Source organism: Seriola aureovittata, chromosome 8, assembly GCF_021018895.1.
Source record: "Seriola aureovittata isolate HTS-2021-v1 ecotype China chromosome 8, ASM2101889v1, whole genome shotgun sequence".
NCBI lineage: Eukaryota > Metazoa > Chordata > Actinopteri > Carangiformes > Carangidae > Seriola > Seriola aureovittata.
The window spans coordinates 7,820,779-7,836,555 of NC_079371.1; the positions used below are offsets into that span (position 1 = coordinate 7,820,779).

Here is a 15,777-nt window from a genome sequence, read left to right on the forward strand (position 1 = left end):
TTATTGTACTGTGTGCAGTTTTAATGCTGGCAAGAATGTAAATGTTTAATGGTTTCAGTTTAAAAAAATGCTTACTAATGGGCGGTCTTCATTCGAAGACAATGATATGTTTTTTTAGAAAACAATGATTAATAAAAGAAAATCTGATTGAAACAGTTGTTTTTAATCTGAAGCAATAAATCTAACAGACTCATACAAACAAGGGCATGTCTAATCAATCATATTTTTCCCTCATGTTTTGAGGCGATCCACTCCCACTTATCAGCAAAGGCCTGCAAGCCCCACTGGGAGACTTTAAAAAATATAGTGTATGTATGTGGTATGACACCAGTGAAGATGGGGAAATGGGCTCTGATGGCGTTGTGCTTTTAGTATACTTTCTAAGGGTTAACAAAAAACAAAAAAGCAGTCGACTGTCAGATGGGATCATGTCACTTTTGTGAAGTATGTACAAACAAGTACAAATAAAGAACAAATGAGAAACTTAAATGCATATACTTGTACAACTGAACTGTTTTAGCAGCTTAAATACACCCTATAACAAAAGAAGTGCTCCTTTTTTGGCACAAACTGCTTTGAATGCCTTTTGTATTCATTATTCATGATCACAGCTTTGTCAAATGGCTGCATGGCCTTAAAAAATGTTAAACTCTGCCGCAGGATCACACATTTGACACAAATATAGTCCAATTGTCAATTTTCTAATATGTATGTTAGTCTGATAGTCCCACATTTGACACACCTGAAGAAACAAGAATCAGTTTAATTTTTTTGATCCTTTTTTTTTCTCCAAAGTGTGGTACATTTAGAGCATTGTTAGGTGTGTCAGCATTTGCTTGGGATACTGAGTGAACAAAAAGAAAAAAAGTGACTTGATAACAAAGAGCATATTGATTCAAACTATGGACAAAGAAGAATCTAAGTTTGAAAATAAATATTTTTCCTCTCCATTTAAAAAAAAAAAAAAAAAAGAAAGAAAAAAAAAAAAAGAGCAAACGGAACAACATCTGAGTGTCTTCTTTGTCTGTCCACGGTAGCCCAACTCTCTCAGAGGCATTGAGAAATATGGACAATATTCTCTTTTCAATGGGCATGCAGTCCACAGGATCACAAGACCCCTGACAAAAATCCTGTGGAGCAGTATCCATTCACTTGTCGGTCGCTAGGTTGAAGATGATAATGGTTAACATCCACTGGAGCAAAATATTTTAGAGACCGATCACTCAGAGCAGCTTTCAGCCTGACTGGACTATCTGCATCTCTTTTTCTCTGTCGTTTTTTCTTTCGTTAAGCCACATAGTTGTACTGGTTGGAGTTCTCCTTGTCACGTTCCATATAGTCCCTGTCAATAAGAGACTCTATCCTCTTCTTCAAGTCAGCAGGCTGGAAGAGAAGAGGAGGCAGAAGTATACACATGAGGTACAGGCCAACATTTTTGGTTAATTTTATTCTCTTGAGTTGTGACGCACACATCACAATGAAAAGCAGATTCATGTTAGCCATAGCACTTTCCATAAAGATCCCTTTTGTACAAGCTAGTTTTGATCTTAGCTGGCAAAAATGTCTTAAATCAACTCTTAATTTAACTCTAACAGTACTGTCAGATAATGGGACCTGTAGCTTATATGCAGGGGGGTTGCTTCTGTAAAATAACACCCATGACAGCCTGTACACTTGTAGATCAAAAAGAAGCCCTAAGAGAATTAAACTAAATTAAGTTTCAGATTACTTTAATTTATATATATATATATATATATATATATATAATAAAAAAACCTTTATAGATTTACTTTATAAACAATGGGTGCATTTGTCGGCTGAACAAGAAATAGCACTATAGAAATTTCAAAGATATACATTTAGAAACAGTGTCCCCAATTTGCCGCTTGTCCACCAGGGAGCACTGAAAAGTTCATTTTTTAACTGTAAAAAGTTTGTGGTCACAATTATTTAAAAAACACAAATTTAAGGGAGACTTATCAAAAGAATATGTCTATGTTACATGTAAAAAAAAAAAAGAACATTGGCAGATAAATCACTATAGGATATCAAATATTGATATTGGTCTCTAAAATCCAGTATTTGATCCTCAGATGTTTCTTAATTTCCAATAATTTGCATGATACAAAAGTTAATTTGGCAAATGGTGCAAATTCATAACTTTTGAAACTGAAACAGCTAGTTTTCAATTAACAATAACAAATAAGCCCTGTGACCCTGCACAGGACAAAGTGGATATAGAAAAAAAGTTGAGGTTGAAACTTGAGATTTAAAACACTGGCTTCACTTCCACATAAAATCAATGCAACATTTCTCATAAATTAGGCTCAAAGATTGTGGATTTTTCTTGTGGCCTGGGTGTTTAAGGAACAGACCATTTAATCTCTCTCTGCTCATTTGCTGTCATCCCTCTACTGTTGCTATATAATAAAAAGGCAAAAGGCAATCCGAGAAAAAGATTCAAGGGTGTACGTATCACCTTGACGGGGAACTTGAGCTGGTTGTACACCTCAGACATCAAGAGATTATGGCTCAGAGTCTTCCTCATCTTCATGATCCGCACAATGGCAGCATCAATCTGATACTGACGATCCTGAAAGACCCTTTCTGTGGTACTGGCTTGCTCCTCCACCTGAAGGAAAAGATGCAAGTTGAAATAATTTCCCAATATTCTGACAATATTGAAATTGGGGAAACTACTGTAAGGCAACAGCTGTACCGTTTCTTTCATCTGGATCTGGTTTATTTTGATCCTGAAGAGCTTGTGTTTGAAGTCATCATTGCAGGAAAACTTGTCCCCATCCTCCACATCTTTGCTTTTTGGGATTTTAGTAAGGACTCGTGCTTTTCCACAAGCAAGTGACTGCAGCGTCCGGCGCAGTTCACTGTCCTCTGTGAACCAGCAGACACAAATAGTGTTTTAGATCAGTGGTGCTGAATGACGAATACTTCAGCCCTTATTTCTTCATCAAAAATCAAAGTGCTATCAACCAAACTCTGATGTGATGTGTGATGACACAAACCTATTCCTGTTGCCAGTTTGATCTCCTCCAGGGTGAACTCTTCTCCTTCATTAAACATCAGTAGCACAAGTGTTTGAAAAAGTGACACCTGCAGCTCCTTCTTGCCCTTGAGGGAGAAAAATCAAAGAGAACACTTATCATTCGCTCATTCACTTAGTGAACAAAATACAACTGAGCATTATTAGAAATTAGTTACTCACCTCCTTAAATTCAGCTTTTAACACACAATGCCCTAGTGTTGATTGCCACTGCAGCTTCCTGCCACTGTGTTTGCCCAGGTAGAAGGTCTTGAAGATCTCTTGCAGTCGCACCATCTGGACAAAGATAACAGAGGCGTTACGAAGCACCACTCAGTACATTTATTGCATGGCAGGGTATAAAAACAGCATGCTCCGAAAATTTCAATATTTGCTCAGCACCAACCTCAGGAGGCAGGTGCACTTCCATCGGGACATAGGTTGGCCAGTAACCCATAGTGAGGATGTTGACAGTCAACTCAATGTTGCCAGGAATGTTTTGGCACTGCATATACTACAGGAACACAAATAAGTGAAGACTTATTAGACGCCAAAACACTGCAGTGGTTTATAATATCATATGAAAGGGTTATATCAAGTATGAAAAGTTAATAAGGGGTGAATAACTGTGACGATTGTCAGATAAACAGTAGAGTATGTGTGCTTGGAGGTACAGCTGAAACCACTGATTAATTGATTGTGTGGACACATTGAAAAATAATTACCAACAATTTACATAATCAATTAAATGTTAAAGTCACTCTTTCAGCAAAAATGCCAAACAACCCCTTATTCTTACTTCTTCATTGTGATAATCTATTTTTGCACAGTTCATCTGATAAGACAAGACGACAATTAAGCAATTAATCGAGAAAATAATTAGCAGATTATTCATCTCCATGTTGATATTCTTAGAGATTACCTGTTTGAATTGCACCATGATGTCTTTAGAAAGCTCCATATCCTTGAACATCCCCTCCAGTTTGCTGGTGAACGCTGCTCCACATTCTGAGGAAAAACCAAAAGTTCACCCGTCAATGTAGGTTCAGAGTCATGATTCCCACTTTGTTATTTATTTCACATTTCGTGCGTTTGTGTATATTGAAAAACTAACCATGTTTCAGCTTTGACAACATCGATTTTTCAGCATCAACAGAAGCGCTTTTTCCAACCAGCAACCTCTTGGCCAGATCCTTTTTGTAAAAGGCCTCAAAAACATCTTTTCCTACAGTGACAATACACGATTACATTAACAACATCCACAGAGGGGAAAAATAACTCAACTGAAACAAATGTGTCAGTAAATGTTACCATAGATGAATCTAAAGATAATCATGATCTTATCCAGCATCTTCTCCAGTTCTTCATCTGTTGCCTCTTTGTTTCCTGCCCTTAACTTTGAATCCACGTGTTTTGCTGTAAGCAGAAGCAGATTTATAGTGCATGTCATTTCTTGAAGATTATGATTATATTCTTATTTTAGTTAGAAACGGGGAAAAGGCTAAGATACTAACCAATAAGCTCTGCAGGTTTATTTGGCCGTTTGTTGATGAATGTTTCGAAAGCCTCTTTCATGGCATTGACAAACTTCTCGTTCTTCATGAAGCAGATGTCGATGATGTGATCCACCTTATCTTTGAAGTCCAGCAACTCCTGCACCATTGTTTTGTCTTTTTCTGGATTGATTACGATTGTGCTTCCAAAAGCCTAGATGTTCATTTTCAAGACATTGAAAAACAATGGAAAACGGTTATCAACGAATCCTGAGAGCTCCGCACCTTCACCCTTCATTATGTTCAGTCTTTCATCACTGTTAATGCTGTCATACCTTTATGTACTCTATCCAGTGTTGCAGGAGGACCTGAACACCACCTCGCACTCGACTGAAGAGCTGATAGAGAAGAGATAGATCTTGAATTCTGTTCTCATCCAGCAGGTGAGTCAGCCCTGGAAGATTGCAACAACAGAAAGTCAGAGGTCAGAACCAGCTGCTTTTTTATACTTTCAAGTCCCAGTATGTAGTCAGACAGACAGGGCTGAATATGTAACGTATCTTAGAAGACATTTATTTACTGCTGTAATGCCACACATGTATACATTTATAGAAAGTGTTTACTGTTGTGTACCTTTCTGCAGAGTTGCACTGAGATGTTCACCCAGCAACTGCTTCTCCACCGTAGCAATGAGTGGTTTTCTGAGAGGGAAAAATACTCAGGTTACAGATGAATCTCTGTCATTGTGAAATTGAAAACTGAATACTACAGTCTCACACTCACTGTGTGCTCTGGTCTAGATATGTGATGACTCTGTCAGCCTCCTCCTCCAAGCGCTTGTTGACATGATGGAGATATTCTGGTACCTACAAAAGCAGTGACATTTACACTGAGAATATACTTTTTTCCAATACATCTAATTAGGAGTTAACAACAATATAACAACAACAACAACAACAACAACATTTGTATAGCACTTTTCCAGAGAAGAGCTCAAAGTGCTTTCCAGAGCAGAGAAAAAGCATAAAAATGGATAAACGGAATCAAAAGCTCTCTAGAACAGTTGTAGAATAAACTGAACATTATAACTTTCAGGAAGGGGGATTTACTGCAGGACTGTTGTGTTAGACTGCAATAGTTTTCACTAGGTGCACCTAATAAGCTGGCAACTGAGTGTGAAGGACTGGACAGGAATCAGAGGGTCTGCAGCCTTAGCAACAACAACTGCATGGAAGACAATTATCACACTTTGAATCTAAGAATGTAACCATAGTGAATAATGTTCAAATATTATTTAAACCACCATCTATGATCAAATAAATTCTGTTGATACAGTCTCGAGTGAATATATCTGAAATTGAAAAAATGTTTTAAAAGATAGTTCTGGCTCATGCTGCTTCATTTCCTGAGATAAACTAATGTCAGGTTCAGGAGTTCAAGTGTTGTAGTTTTTACATATTAGCACTAAAACTTAATAAGCCGTTTATTTGCAAACCTAAATCTTGATTGTGCCAATAGTACAATTCATACATGTAGAGAAATCCCTTAATCCACAGTATCGCAAAAATAAATAACCATTTTGCTTTCACTGCAAATAAATGTTTTTACAGCTGCAGGGAAACATCAGAGTCTGAGCTGTCCAGTCTTGGATCAAAACCAGAGACATTAAAGATAAGAATGAAAATATTACTCAGTTCTGATGCATCAGCAAGTAAGCAAAGCCATAAGTTGCAAAGTGAATGTTTTTCTATAGTTATTTTTATCGAGTAAAAGGTTTTCCAACTGAGCCTTCAGTCAAAACACAATGTTTATTGTACCTGCATTGTATTTTGATCTACTGAAGCTTTCAGAAGTGGAAACATTTCTGTTATTCCCTCTTCTATGAAAGATTTCTATTTGTGGTTTTATTTGTGTGGCTGAGCTCTGTATTTTTCAAAATGAGCACAACATACTTTCTTTCCATTTCATTCTGAGGTACTTGGACTGAAGCCTGCTGTTACAATCCATGTTTTAGATGCCTTAATATTTGAGTGATGAAATTGTAGTGTAGCTGCACTGGAAATATTATAAGCAGGGCTGCAACTAATGGTTATTTTTATTGTAGATTAATATTATTATTATTTTCTTGATTCATATATTAATTGTTTTGTCTATAAATGTCAGAAAATATTGTAAAATTCCCATTATAATTACCCAGAGCCCAGAGTGAACCACTTAGACCAGACAACCAACTGAAGATATTCAGTTTATAATTATATATGACAAAGGAAGGCTTCACATCCTCAGGTTTAAGAGGCTGACACTAGAGAATAGTTGGAATTTCGATTGACGATTGATCGAATCAGAATAGTTGGTGATTCATTTTCTGCTGATCAACTGATCACGTAACTTACAAATTGTTTCAGCTCTAATCACCAGGTAGAACAAAATTGTCTATATTTGACCAGCTAGTCTCTGAAATGAGAAAAAAATTCCACCGACAAAAAACAAACTGTGCCCCGAGTATCAGGGGCAAATAAATCACCTCTCTCTCCTGCATCAGCCTCTGTCCCTCTGCAGCGTACAGGCGATTAGTTTCCTCCAAAAAGCGCTGCTCAAAGGAGTCTTGATAAATCTGGGGAAAGAACACGTTTCATTAAATCCATTTGTCAACAGGAAACTGACAGCTCATCACATCCCTGTGCAGCTGATAATCACCGACAACACAGCTGCCAAAACCACACTGTCCTTTGAAATCCATGTGATGTAGGCTTTCAAATGTACAAATTCATCACTTCATGTCTGGATCATTGTTAAGATAATAATCAAAGTTACCTGAAGGTCAGAGAGCATGCTCAGCAGGCTCCTCAGCAGACTGCGGTCTATCGCCTCTCCATTTCGCTCCCTCTCTATGAGCAGCAGAATCCCATCGATGGTTTTACTCTGGACCTTCAGATCACTGATGATGTAGAACCTGAACAGCTCCAGACCCATGTCCCTGCAGACCAGAGCAGCTTGTTCAACACCCACTTCAACAGAAATCAGCCTCATACTCTTGTACAACAGTTAACATCAGGGATCACTCACCAGATTGATGGCAGCATTGAATTTTGTAAAACATAGGTGCGGTCCAAAAACAAAAATATACTCCTAATCATGATCTGTGAAACAATGACAAACATTCAAAATGAGCAGAAAACACCACTGACATTCTTATTTAACTATTTTCTTTAACCAAGTTTAAGGGGCACTCGACCGATTTCACACGTCAACTTCAGTTTACACGTCAAAGGGAGAACTACTCAGCCTGGGACAATTGTTGTCTTCTGTGTCTCTGAAGGAGCTTTCTGAGAAAACAACCCTGATCTTGAAAATTCAGTTATTTAACAGAAAGCATGTGTTACAAATTGGGGGTGTGGAGCTGCTGATAGACCAAACTACAATCCCAAATTTCACACTGACATTAACATTTTTGTTTGGAGTTTTGGTGGTTTTTTTTGTGTCTTCAAGGGGAAGTTCTTGCATGTCAGTCCACGTCCTACATGTATTTCTCAACCTCTCGTTTCTTGATTATAACACACTGCTGGAGCTGCCCATGGCTACAGGTTGAAGAGGCGAGACACTTGACAATGTCTTTCTTTCTGTCCGTGATGGGGGTATCACTGTCTAACAGATACTGTTGCAATTATTCAACAGTTCAGGGTCCATCTTCTCTCCAGTCATTTCTACTCCCCATTAGTGTTATTGCATTGTGTGATGGGCAGTTTTTGCTGGGATATTCCCGAATGCATTGCACAACCTATCAGACTGGCTCGTCAACATCAAAGATGACAGATGCTACTGAGCTGCGTTATTGGAGGTGTAGGATCCAGCATGTTTGAACTGTACGAGGGACGAAAAGTCAGAATAACTCGGCTTCTGCTGCTATGAGTTTGATCTGTCTTTTATAACATGTCTCTCATAAATCCCCCAACTTTGTGGAAGTGAAATAATAAACCGTTGGAATACCCCTTTAAACATGAAAAGTAAATAACAAACAAACTGCATGGAAGGTAACGTTATGTTAAAAGACTTTCAAGGGATATGGCAACTATCACCTGACTTAAGGTTATACAACATACCATTTGTCTGCAGTGATCCTGCCAGCACTTGTCAATTTTCTTGAGGAAAAGCACACTGTCCAGGGCATCCGTGAGAACAACGTTAAGGCAAAAGTGTGAATTCATTCAAGAGATCTGCTTTAAACAGTTTAGCAGTTGGCTAAACTAAATTAAATACCCGTGAAGATTCAGTGACTGGAGCTAGGGATGACACAGAAACTGTAAAGGATATTCTCTGAACTGATCAATCTGCGCCTTGATGTGGTCTTCACACACGGCCCTCAGCTGTTTGTAAAGTTTGGCAGATATCTTATGGGAGCACAGGTTCTCAACAGCCTGAGGGGACAAAAAAGTGTAAACAAATTAGTGTTTCTATATCAGTGCAAGGTATGAACATGACTACACAGGAGCAGCTATCCAAAGTGAGCTTCCTCTGAGAAGTCAACAGGCCTGCAATCATACCTGGTAGAGCTCCTCTAGATTGTACTTGATTGAAGTGCTGTTCTGTATGGCCTCCACTGCTTCCTTGAGCTTCTGCCAGGTCTCCTGTGTGTAGTTCTCAGGCAACTTGGGCTTTTCTGCAAGAAAAAACAAGAACACAAAATGTTCTGACAACACTGTCAACTTCTGCAGGCATTGAATGTCTTACGGTGGACTTCTCTGGACCATCATGCTGTGTCACAAGTGTCAGCAGGGCTATTTAAAAACACCTGTGTGTGTTTCTATTTTAAGTACAGCTGGGTGATGTTGACAAAAAGTCAGATATGTGTATTAAGAATGGTACGAGTGTGTCTACCATGAGATGATTTAAATTCATCAATGAAATGCTGCCACACTGTTTATATATTGGCATCTATTCCTGAATGCATTAGAGCCAATCAATATGGCTTTCTTATTTATTTTTAAATAACAGTATTTTATCCGTATTGCCTACTCCTAATCTGTATGCTGTATTGTGTTATTAAGATGTAATGTCACCTGGATTTTTGGTTACTGTAAGATCATATATGACGATTAAAATGTAGTCTTTTGAAGACTGTGCTGGTCAGTTCAGATACAATTTTCAGAAATAATATTATTATGATGAACAAGTAAAGAGAATGAATGAATCACTGCCTCTATTTAACTACTTGGTAATCAATGACAATTTCCCAAAAATAACTCATCTGAATGTTTTGTGACAGCCTGTGATCGTTAGTTGTAGCCCGAGTGTAAATATGTTGTGACAGTTCAAATAGCTCAAAAATTATTGTCACATCATAGATGTGAAAATGATTGGTAAAAAAATATATGCAAGTTTGTCACTTTTGCCCCGATCATTTATGTTCTTTCTGATTTCTTATTTTCTCTGTTTTATATCACTGTAAACTGAATATCTTTGATTTTTGAACTGGCAGTCAGACAAACTATGACATTAGGTGACAGGCATTTTTCACTATTTCCTGTCATTTGAGTGATAAAATGATTAATACAGAAAATAATCTGATTAATTGATAATGAAAATAACTGATAGTTGCAGCTCTAGCCCTTAGTAATAGATGGAGGGATTTATGATTCATTCACTCATCGAAGTACTTGATATTTTGGCACTGAATTGTATTGCAGCCTTTAGGGCCAAGAAAAGACCATCACAAATACCCTATTTCGTCTTATATAACGGTTTTACAATGCAATGCCAATTAAGGACACCTTCACAGAGCCTGGGGACTTGTTAGAAGTTGAAATTAAGTTGCATATTGTTGCCACTGATAGTTTTGGAGCTTGAATCACATCATCCAACAATGCATCTGCTACCTTTGAAGTTCTTGATGACTAGTTTCTTGGCAGCACCAGGTTTACTGTTGGAGAAGGTGCCGGAGCCTGCGGTTTTCGTCAGTCCGTTTGCATGGTGTCCCACGCCACCGGGCAGGAACACGGCTTTGCTTTTGTTATTAGAGCACGAAGCGGCGGCGGCGGCGGCGGCGGCGGCAGCAGCAGCAGCAGCAGCCTCCTCAGCCATTTTCACATCCAGTCCAATGAAATCCACTGAATCCTCAAACCTCAACTTCTTCTGAATGTGCAGCGGAGTGGGAGAGCAGGAGGAGGAGGAAGAAGAGGAATTCAGGGTCTTGGGAGGCGAGGGGGAGATCGTGTCAGTAGTGTCTTCCCTCTCTGAGCCGTTTATTTTCCTCTTCTTCGGAGATGTGATGTTACCGCTGTCGTTTTTGACATCAGTAGCCGCTGGTCTAGCCTCCTGGGTTGGCGGTGGTGGGGGGTTAGGGGAAGATAAACCTGTTGGAAACATGAAAAAACGGGAATACTAATTCTTAACAGCCAGTCTTCGGATCCGAAACTTCCAGGCTTGCCGGAGAGGGGACGAGTTCAGTGTCCGGGAGCTTTAATCTACCTTAACGCGGAGAGGTTTTACACGAGTCCTTTATCTAGTATAAAACAGACAATAAATTGCAAACTACACAGCTCTACTTGAACCTAGCCTGGTCTCTTTCTTGTTATTGCTGGCAGAAGAAGAAAGATGGTTGGCTATTGCTTCCTCTTTTTGCCTCTCTTGTCTAACCGCGTTGTGCAGTCGTTCAGTTAGAGCCGTTAATTAAAGCGGTCGTTAAAGAAAATTATTTACAGAAGAAATGTAGCTACTGCAAAAAATATCCTCACGTGATAGTAAAACATCCGTAAGTACACACGGGAAAAAAATCGCTCATAAAAAGCTAGTTCGTGACCTCACCGGAAGTACTTTGTACAAAAGTACTTTTTGCACAAGCGTGTTTTTTTCATTCTTTTTTTAACCGACTACAGTGCTGTAACCGTCCTGGACACAAGATGGCGCCAGACTAACGCCATGTTTGATGATATTTTTTTCTGGTTATGAATTTGCCATACACGAATTAATGATGGAATTCCAGTTTTCAAAGTACTCAGATCGTATAGGCTACTTTAGTACTAATACTACAATATAAAAAGTATCCCATTACAATTTAGTCCTGCACTCGGTATGTACCAACACCACAAAATAAAAAGGTATCTGCTCCATTTCAACTAAAAATACCTTTATTTATTATATTTACATATTAACTCAAGCACTAGATTGTATTATGACCTCCTCAAATTCAAAATATATTATCCGTTCACCTCGTAGAATATTTCTCAACTTTTTATTTTTTATGTATCTTTTTATTTTTTTATTTTTTCTATTTTAATGCATCAATTTGATGTGTATGGAATATTTATTATTAGACTCATCATTGACTTGTTTAACTGTCTGTGAAAGACAAAAACTGAAATCTATGATGACTTTATTTTTTGTAAAGCTAAATATTTCAGGTACAGAGGTTACCTAGGTGACAGTCGAATTCAGCCTGACCTGCCGTGTAACGTCAAAAACTGTCGTGAAATGACACAACACTTACACTGCTGCTGGCCCTCCGCTGCAAAACAGGCGTGGAACTGCTCTAGCATTACTCCACAGATTATTTGTGTTTTGTAATTTGCTTGTGTTTACCATATCCGATCTGGTGCGTTAAGTGCGGACAAGTTCATCACTATTGAGGAACACGGTAACGGCGACCACCGAGGATGTTTAAAAAGTAAGTTGCTGAGTATTTCCATGTTGTAGCATTAGCTAACTGCAGCTAGGTGGCTAACGCTAACTGATTAGACATCCTCTTTTTGAGCTTGATGGTTTGTATTCAGTCAGTGAGACAAGTTGACATGAATTATATTTCATGAAATCCCCTGTTATTGTTTTACAATTGGCTTGAGCCAGATCAAAAACTGGACGTTTCTGAACATGACAATACCGCCATAAATCCAAAAATCATAATTAAGTCGTGTCATCTTGAGACAAGTGGAAACATACGGGCACATCTCTCCACCCGCTAAGAGTAATTTCACTTTGAAAATTAGAATCACATAGCTACTTGCATTCATAATCACTCATTTTAATATGTACTATTAAGGTTTCAAAACTGTCTCCTCTGTCAGTGTGTATTGAAAATAAAATTCAGAACTATATTACAGTGGCGGAAGTATTCAGATCCTTTACTTAAGTAAAAGCATCAGGACCACACTGAAAACACTTGAGTAAAAGACCTGAGTTCAAAATTCTACTTGTGTGAAAACACAGAAATATAACCAGCAAAATGTACTTAAAATGTTCAGTGTAAGTACTTATTTTGCAAAAAGTGTTACATTATAGAGCCCTCAAGGTTGTGAAGGTGATATTTTGTCGTCTGAAATAAGATTAAAAACAGTACTTCAGGACTTCAAGAGCAAGATGACTTACAATTTCATCATTTCATTGATGACCTCAGGTAAATCCCAGCAGAGCTTTGCACTACAACCTGAGCAGGTCTGATCAGCCACACACCAGTGTGAGTGTGCAGGGCCTTTAATCCATAGTAATGTACAAGTACTCAAGTAAATGTACTACTTTCAACAACTGCAATATTAAGACTCTGGAATTCAGTTGAAATAGGGACTGTCTGTATAAGATTTAAATAGATCCATAATTGTTTAAAGGATTTATGTATTCATGTATCTGTTACCTTGGGAACAGTAAATAGGCAAATTAACATTAATTAAAGGCCCATTCACTATCTTTTTCCAGATCGCTCAGCTGTATCTCACATCTCTCATGGCCTCATTTTGCATATTGTTTGTTTCAGATTTGATGAGAAGGAAAATGTTTCGAACTGTATCCAGCTGAAAACATCAGTGATCAAAGGCATCAAAAATCAGCTGCTGGAACAGTTTCCTGACATTGAGTCATGGCTCAATCACATAATGCCAAAAAAGGACCCTGTCAAAATAGTGAGATGGTATGATGTGTTATTTAATTTTTCTCATCAGTATCTCATACACAGTGTCATTTTGTGTAGTGGATGTTTTGCATTTCTTTGTTTTTGTTCTTCCTCCAGCCATGAACACATTGAAATCCTGACAGTGAATGGAGAGCTGCTTTTCTTCAGACAGAGAGAAGGACCATTCTACCCAACACTCAGACTGTTGCATAAATGTAAGCTCCACTAAGGCCAACTTGCTGACTGTTGTATTTGAATTGTCTCACACTGATAAGAAACTCCTTTCTCTTTTCATAGATCCTTTCATTCTCCCACACCAGCAAGTAGACAAAGGGGCCATTAAATTTGTCTTAAGTGGAGCCAACATCATGTGTCCTGGGCTGACGTCACCAGGGGCTAAACTCTACACAGCTAAAGCTGACACAGTAGTTGTATCCTTTTATACATGATGCTGGGCAACTACCCAGGGGCCCCAAAAGCCACAAGTTCACTCCATATCATTTCTATCTACATAATTTGATTAATCACAAATTTGTTAGAACTTTGCACCACTGAAGTACAGTTTTGTCTTGTTAGATGGACGCTGTATGAAAATCTAGTTTCAAGACCTTCATTGTTTTAGTTTAGATTGTGGTTGTTTGTTGTAAACTAAAGAGTACTGTAAGGCTACAACCAACACTAACACCATCAAATGATTTAGTGTTTTAGATGTCAGAAAATAGTGAAATATGTTGATCATTATTCCCTGAAGCCCAAGCTAATGTATTCATATTTGTTTGTATTGGCTTTTGTTTTCTATCCAACAGTCAAAAACCCAAAAATGATGTATGACAGAAAACTGACAAACTAGCAAATATTCATATTTGAAAAGCTGGTGCCAGTAAATATTTTGACACTTTTGCTATAAAAAAAAAAAAAAACTTGTCGTTTAATTATCTGTCAATCAATTAATCATTCCAGCTCTAGTAGTACTGATGTGTTTCTGGGTTCATTGGGAAGTTTCTGGGCCCAAATCTCATGTCCTGAGGCCGTCGAGATGGTTAATCCAGCCATGCACGTTGAGGCTGTTTGATTTTTGCACTCTAGTAAATGTGTAAGATTGTTCTCTGCCATAAGAGTTTCTTTCTTTTCTATTTTTACAATACTGAAACATATAATCTTCCAACATATTTAAGAAATATTCTGACATCGCCAGTAGCTACATTTAAATTCAAATTACCAACAAGTTTGTCCTTAACAAGAGGACGCAGGCCATTATGGCAGAGGGAAAACAACATGCACTTTGCGTTGGTGTTATGAAGATGTCTGCAGAAAGCATGTAAGCCTTGTGTACATTTTACAGAAGAAAACATTTCCTGTCTTTGCGTCTGTCATGAAGATGCATGATCTTAATCTGTATCTGTCTTTTGCAAATAGAGAAAAAGTCAACAAGGGAATTGGAATCGAGAATGTTCACTATCTGAATGATGGATTGTGGCACATGAAGACGTATAAATGATGACATCAACACCCGCAACACCCACTGCCCAACCCCCCCACCCCGCCCGGAAAGTGTGGAGCTCTTGACGGTGAGGCATGTGCTGCCAGTCAACCGTTTACACCTGCGGACTTAGCTGCGTAACTTGCTGAAGGCTTTGAATCAGTTGCCATTATGCACAAATAAAAGAAAGATCTCGCTTTAAACATGATTGTCATCTGGTATTTAATGCCCATGTTATTGTGTTGCCTGTGATTATAGAATTTAAATCAAATGATAAATGTGACAAGAAAGGCTAATTCATTACTTCAGGCTTATCTTGATTATCAAGTTTTCATGCATTGAGTTAGTATATTCACCTGTGTCTTCAACAAAACGAAGGGTGTGAGCGTGTTTACACACTGACTGACAGGGTGGCATATTTTCAACTGGTTATTCTGCTCCTCTCTTTACTGAGTACAACTCAACAGTCTGGTTTCTGTCAAGTTAAATTGGCATTCACTCAGTTGGCAGTTTATTAGGTAACTGTATAATAGTTTATAATCTTGCCTGACAACAGCAAAACGTTATTTTGCAGTATGTGTTAAGATATAAACAGTGGTGGAGGAAGTACTCAGATACTTAAGTAAAAGTAGAAATACCATAGTCTACAAATAGTCCATTACACATAAAAAGTATTCATGCAAGAACGCTCTTTCAGAGTGTAACATTTTTAATAATACGTATTATTGGATACTATAACTTAATGTAGTTTTTCAAAGTGTAGCCAATTTTAGGTACTATATACACTACTGATCAGTTTAACAGCAAAGCACTGCATCATATTTTTTAAATTGAGTGTTTTGCATGTAAAATCTTATTCTGAAAAGTACCTAGTAACTACAGCTACAGA

At 38.0% G+C, this 15,777-nt stretch overlaps 2 protein-coding genes across 2 annotated transcripts; one reads left to right on the top strand and one right to left on the bottom strand.

Annotated features, from left to right (window-relative positions):
• Positions 1-142: 142 nt before the first annotated feature.
• Positions 143-11,770, bottom strand: cul4b (cullin 4B). The gene is made up of 20 exons (XM_056382029.1): positions 10,407-11,770; positions 9,075-9,190; positions 8,845-8,948; positions 8,634-8,703; positions 7,600-7,673; positions 7,348-7,510; positions 7,058-7,147; positions 5,317-5,399; positions 5,167-5,234; positions 4,869-4,987; positions 4,555-4,747; positions 4,352-4,456; positions 4,155-4,265; positions 3,963-4,048; positions 3,447-3,554; positions 3,224-3,337; positions 3,024-3,129; positions 2,720-2,892; positions 2,480-2,632; positions 143-1,383 (listed from the first exon to the last, which is right to left on the bottom strand). Exons 1-20 carry the CDS (start codon positions 10,894-10,896, stop codon positions 1,288-1,290), a joined length of 2,622 nt encoding a protein of 873 aa, XP_056238004.1. The 5' UTR covers positions 10,897-11,770; the 3' UTR covers positions 143-1,287.
• Positions 11,771-12,006: 236 nt separating this feature from the next.
• On the top strand, positions 12,007-15,091 carry mcts1 (MCTS1 re-initiation and release factor). Its single transcript, XM_056382046.1, has 6 exons — positions 12,007-12,193; positions 13,274-13,426; positions 13,526-13,623; positions 13,706-13,839; positions 14,659-14,726; positions 14,825-15,091. The coding sequence occupies exons 1-6, from the start codon at positions 12,183-12,185 to the stop codon at positions 14,904-14,906; spliced, it is 546 nt and encodes a 181-aa protein (XP_056238021.1). The 5' UTR covers positions 12,007-12,182; the 3' UTR covers positions 14,907-15,091.
• Positions 15,092-15,777: the final 686 nt, after the last annotated feature.

Excerpts from the sequence above, each read along its gene's own strand:
- cul4b (XM_056382029.1), bottom strand. The coding sequence starts at position 10,896 with ATGTTTCCAACAGGTTTATCTTCCCCTAACCCCCCACCACCGCCAACC. Across the intron at positions 9,191-10,406 it reads AGTCATCAAGAACTTCAAAG|AAAAGCCCAAGTTGCCTGAG; the intron begins GTAGCAGATGCA and ends TTTTTCTTGCAG. Across the intron at positions 5,235-5,316 it reads TATCTAGACCAGAGCACACA|AAAACCACTCATTGCTACGG; the intron begins GTGAGTGTGAGA and ends TTTCCCTCTCAG.
- mcts1 (XM_056382046.1), top strand. Across the intron at positions 13,427-13,525 it reads CCTGTCAAAATAGTGAGATG|CCATGAACACATTGAAATCC; the intron begins GTATGATGTGTT and ends TTCTTCCTCCAG. Across the intron at positions 13,624-13,705 it reads ACTCAGACTGTTGCATAAAT|ATCCTTTCATTCTCCCACAC; the intron begins GTAAGCTCCACT and ends CTCTTTTCATAG.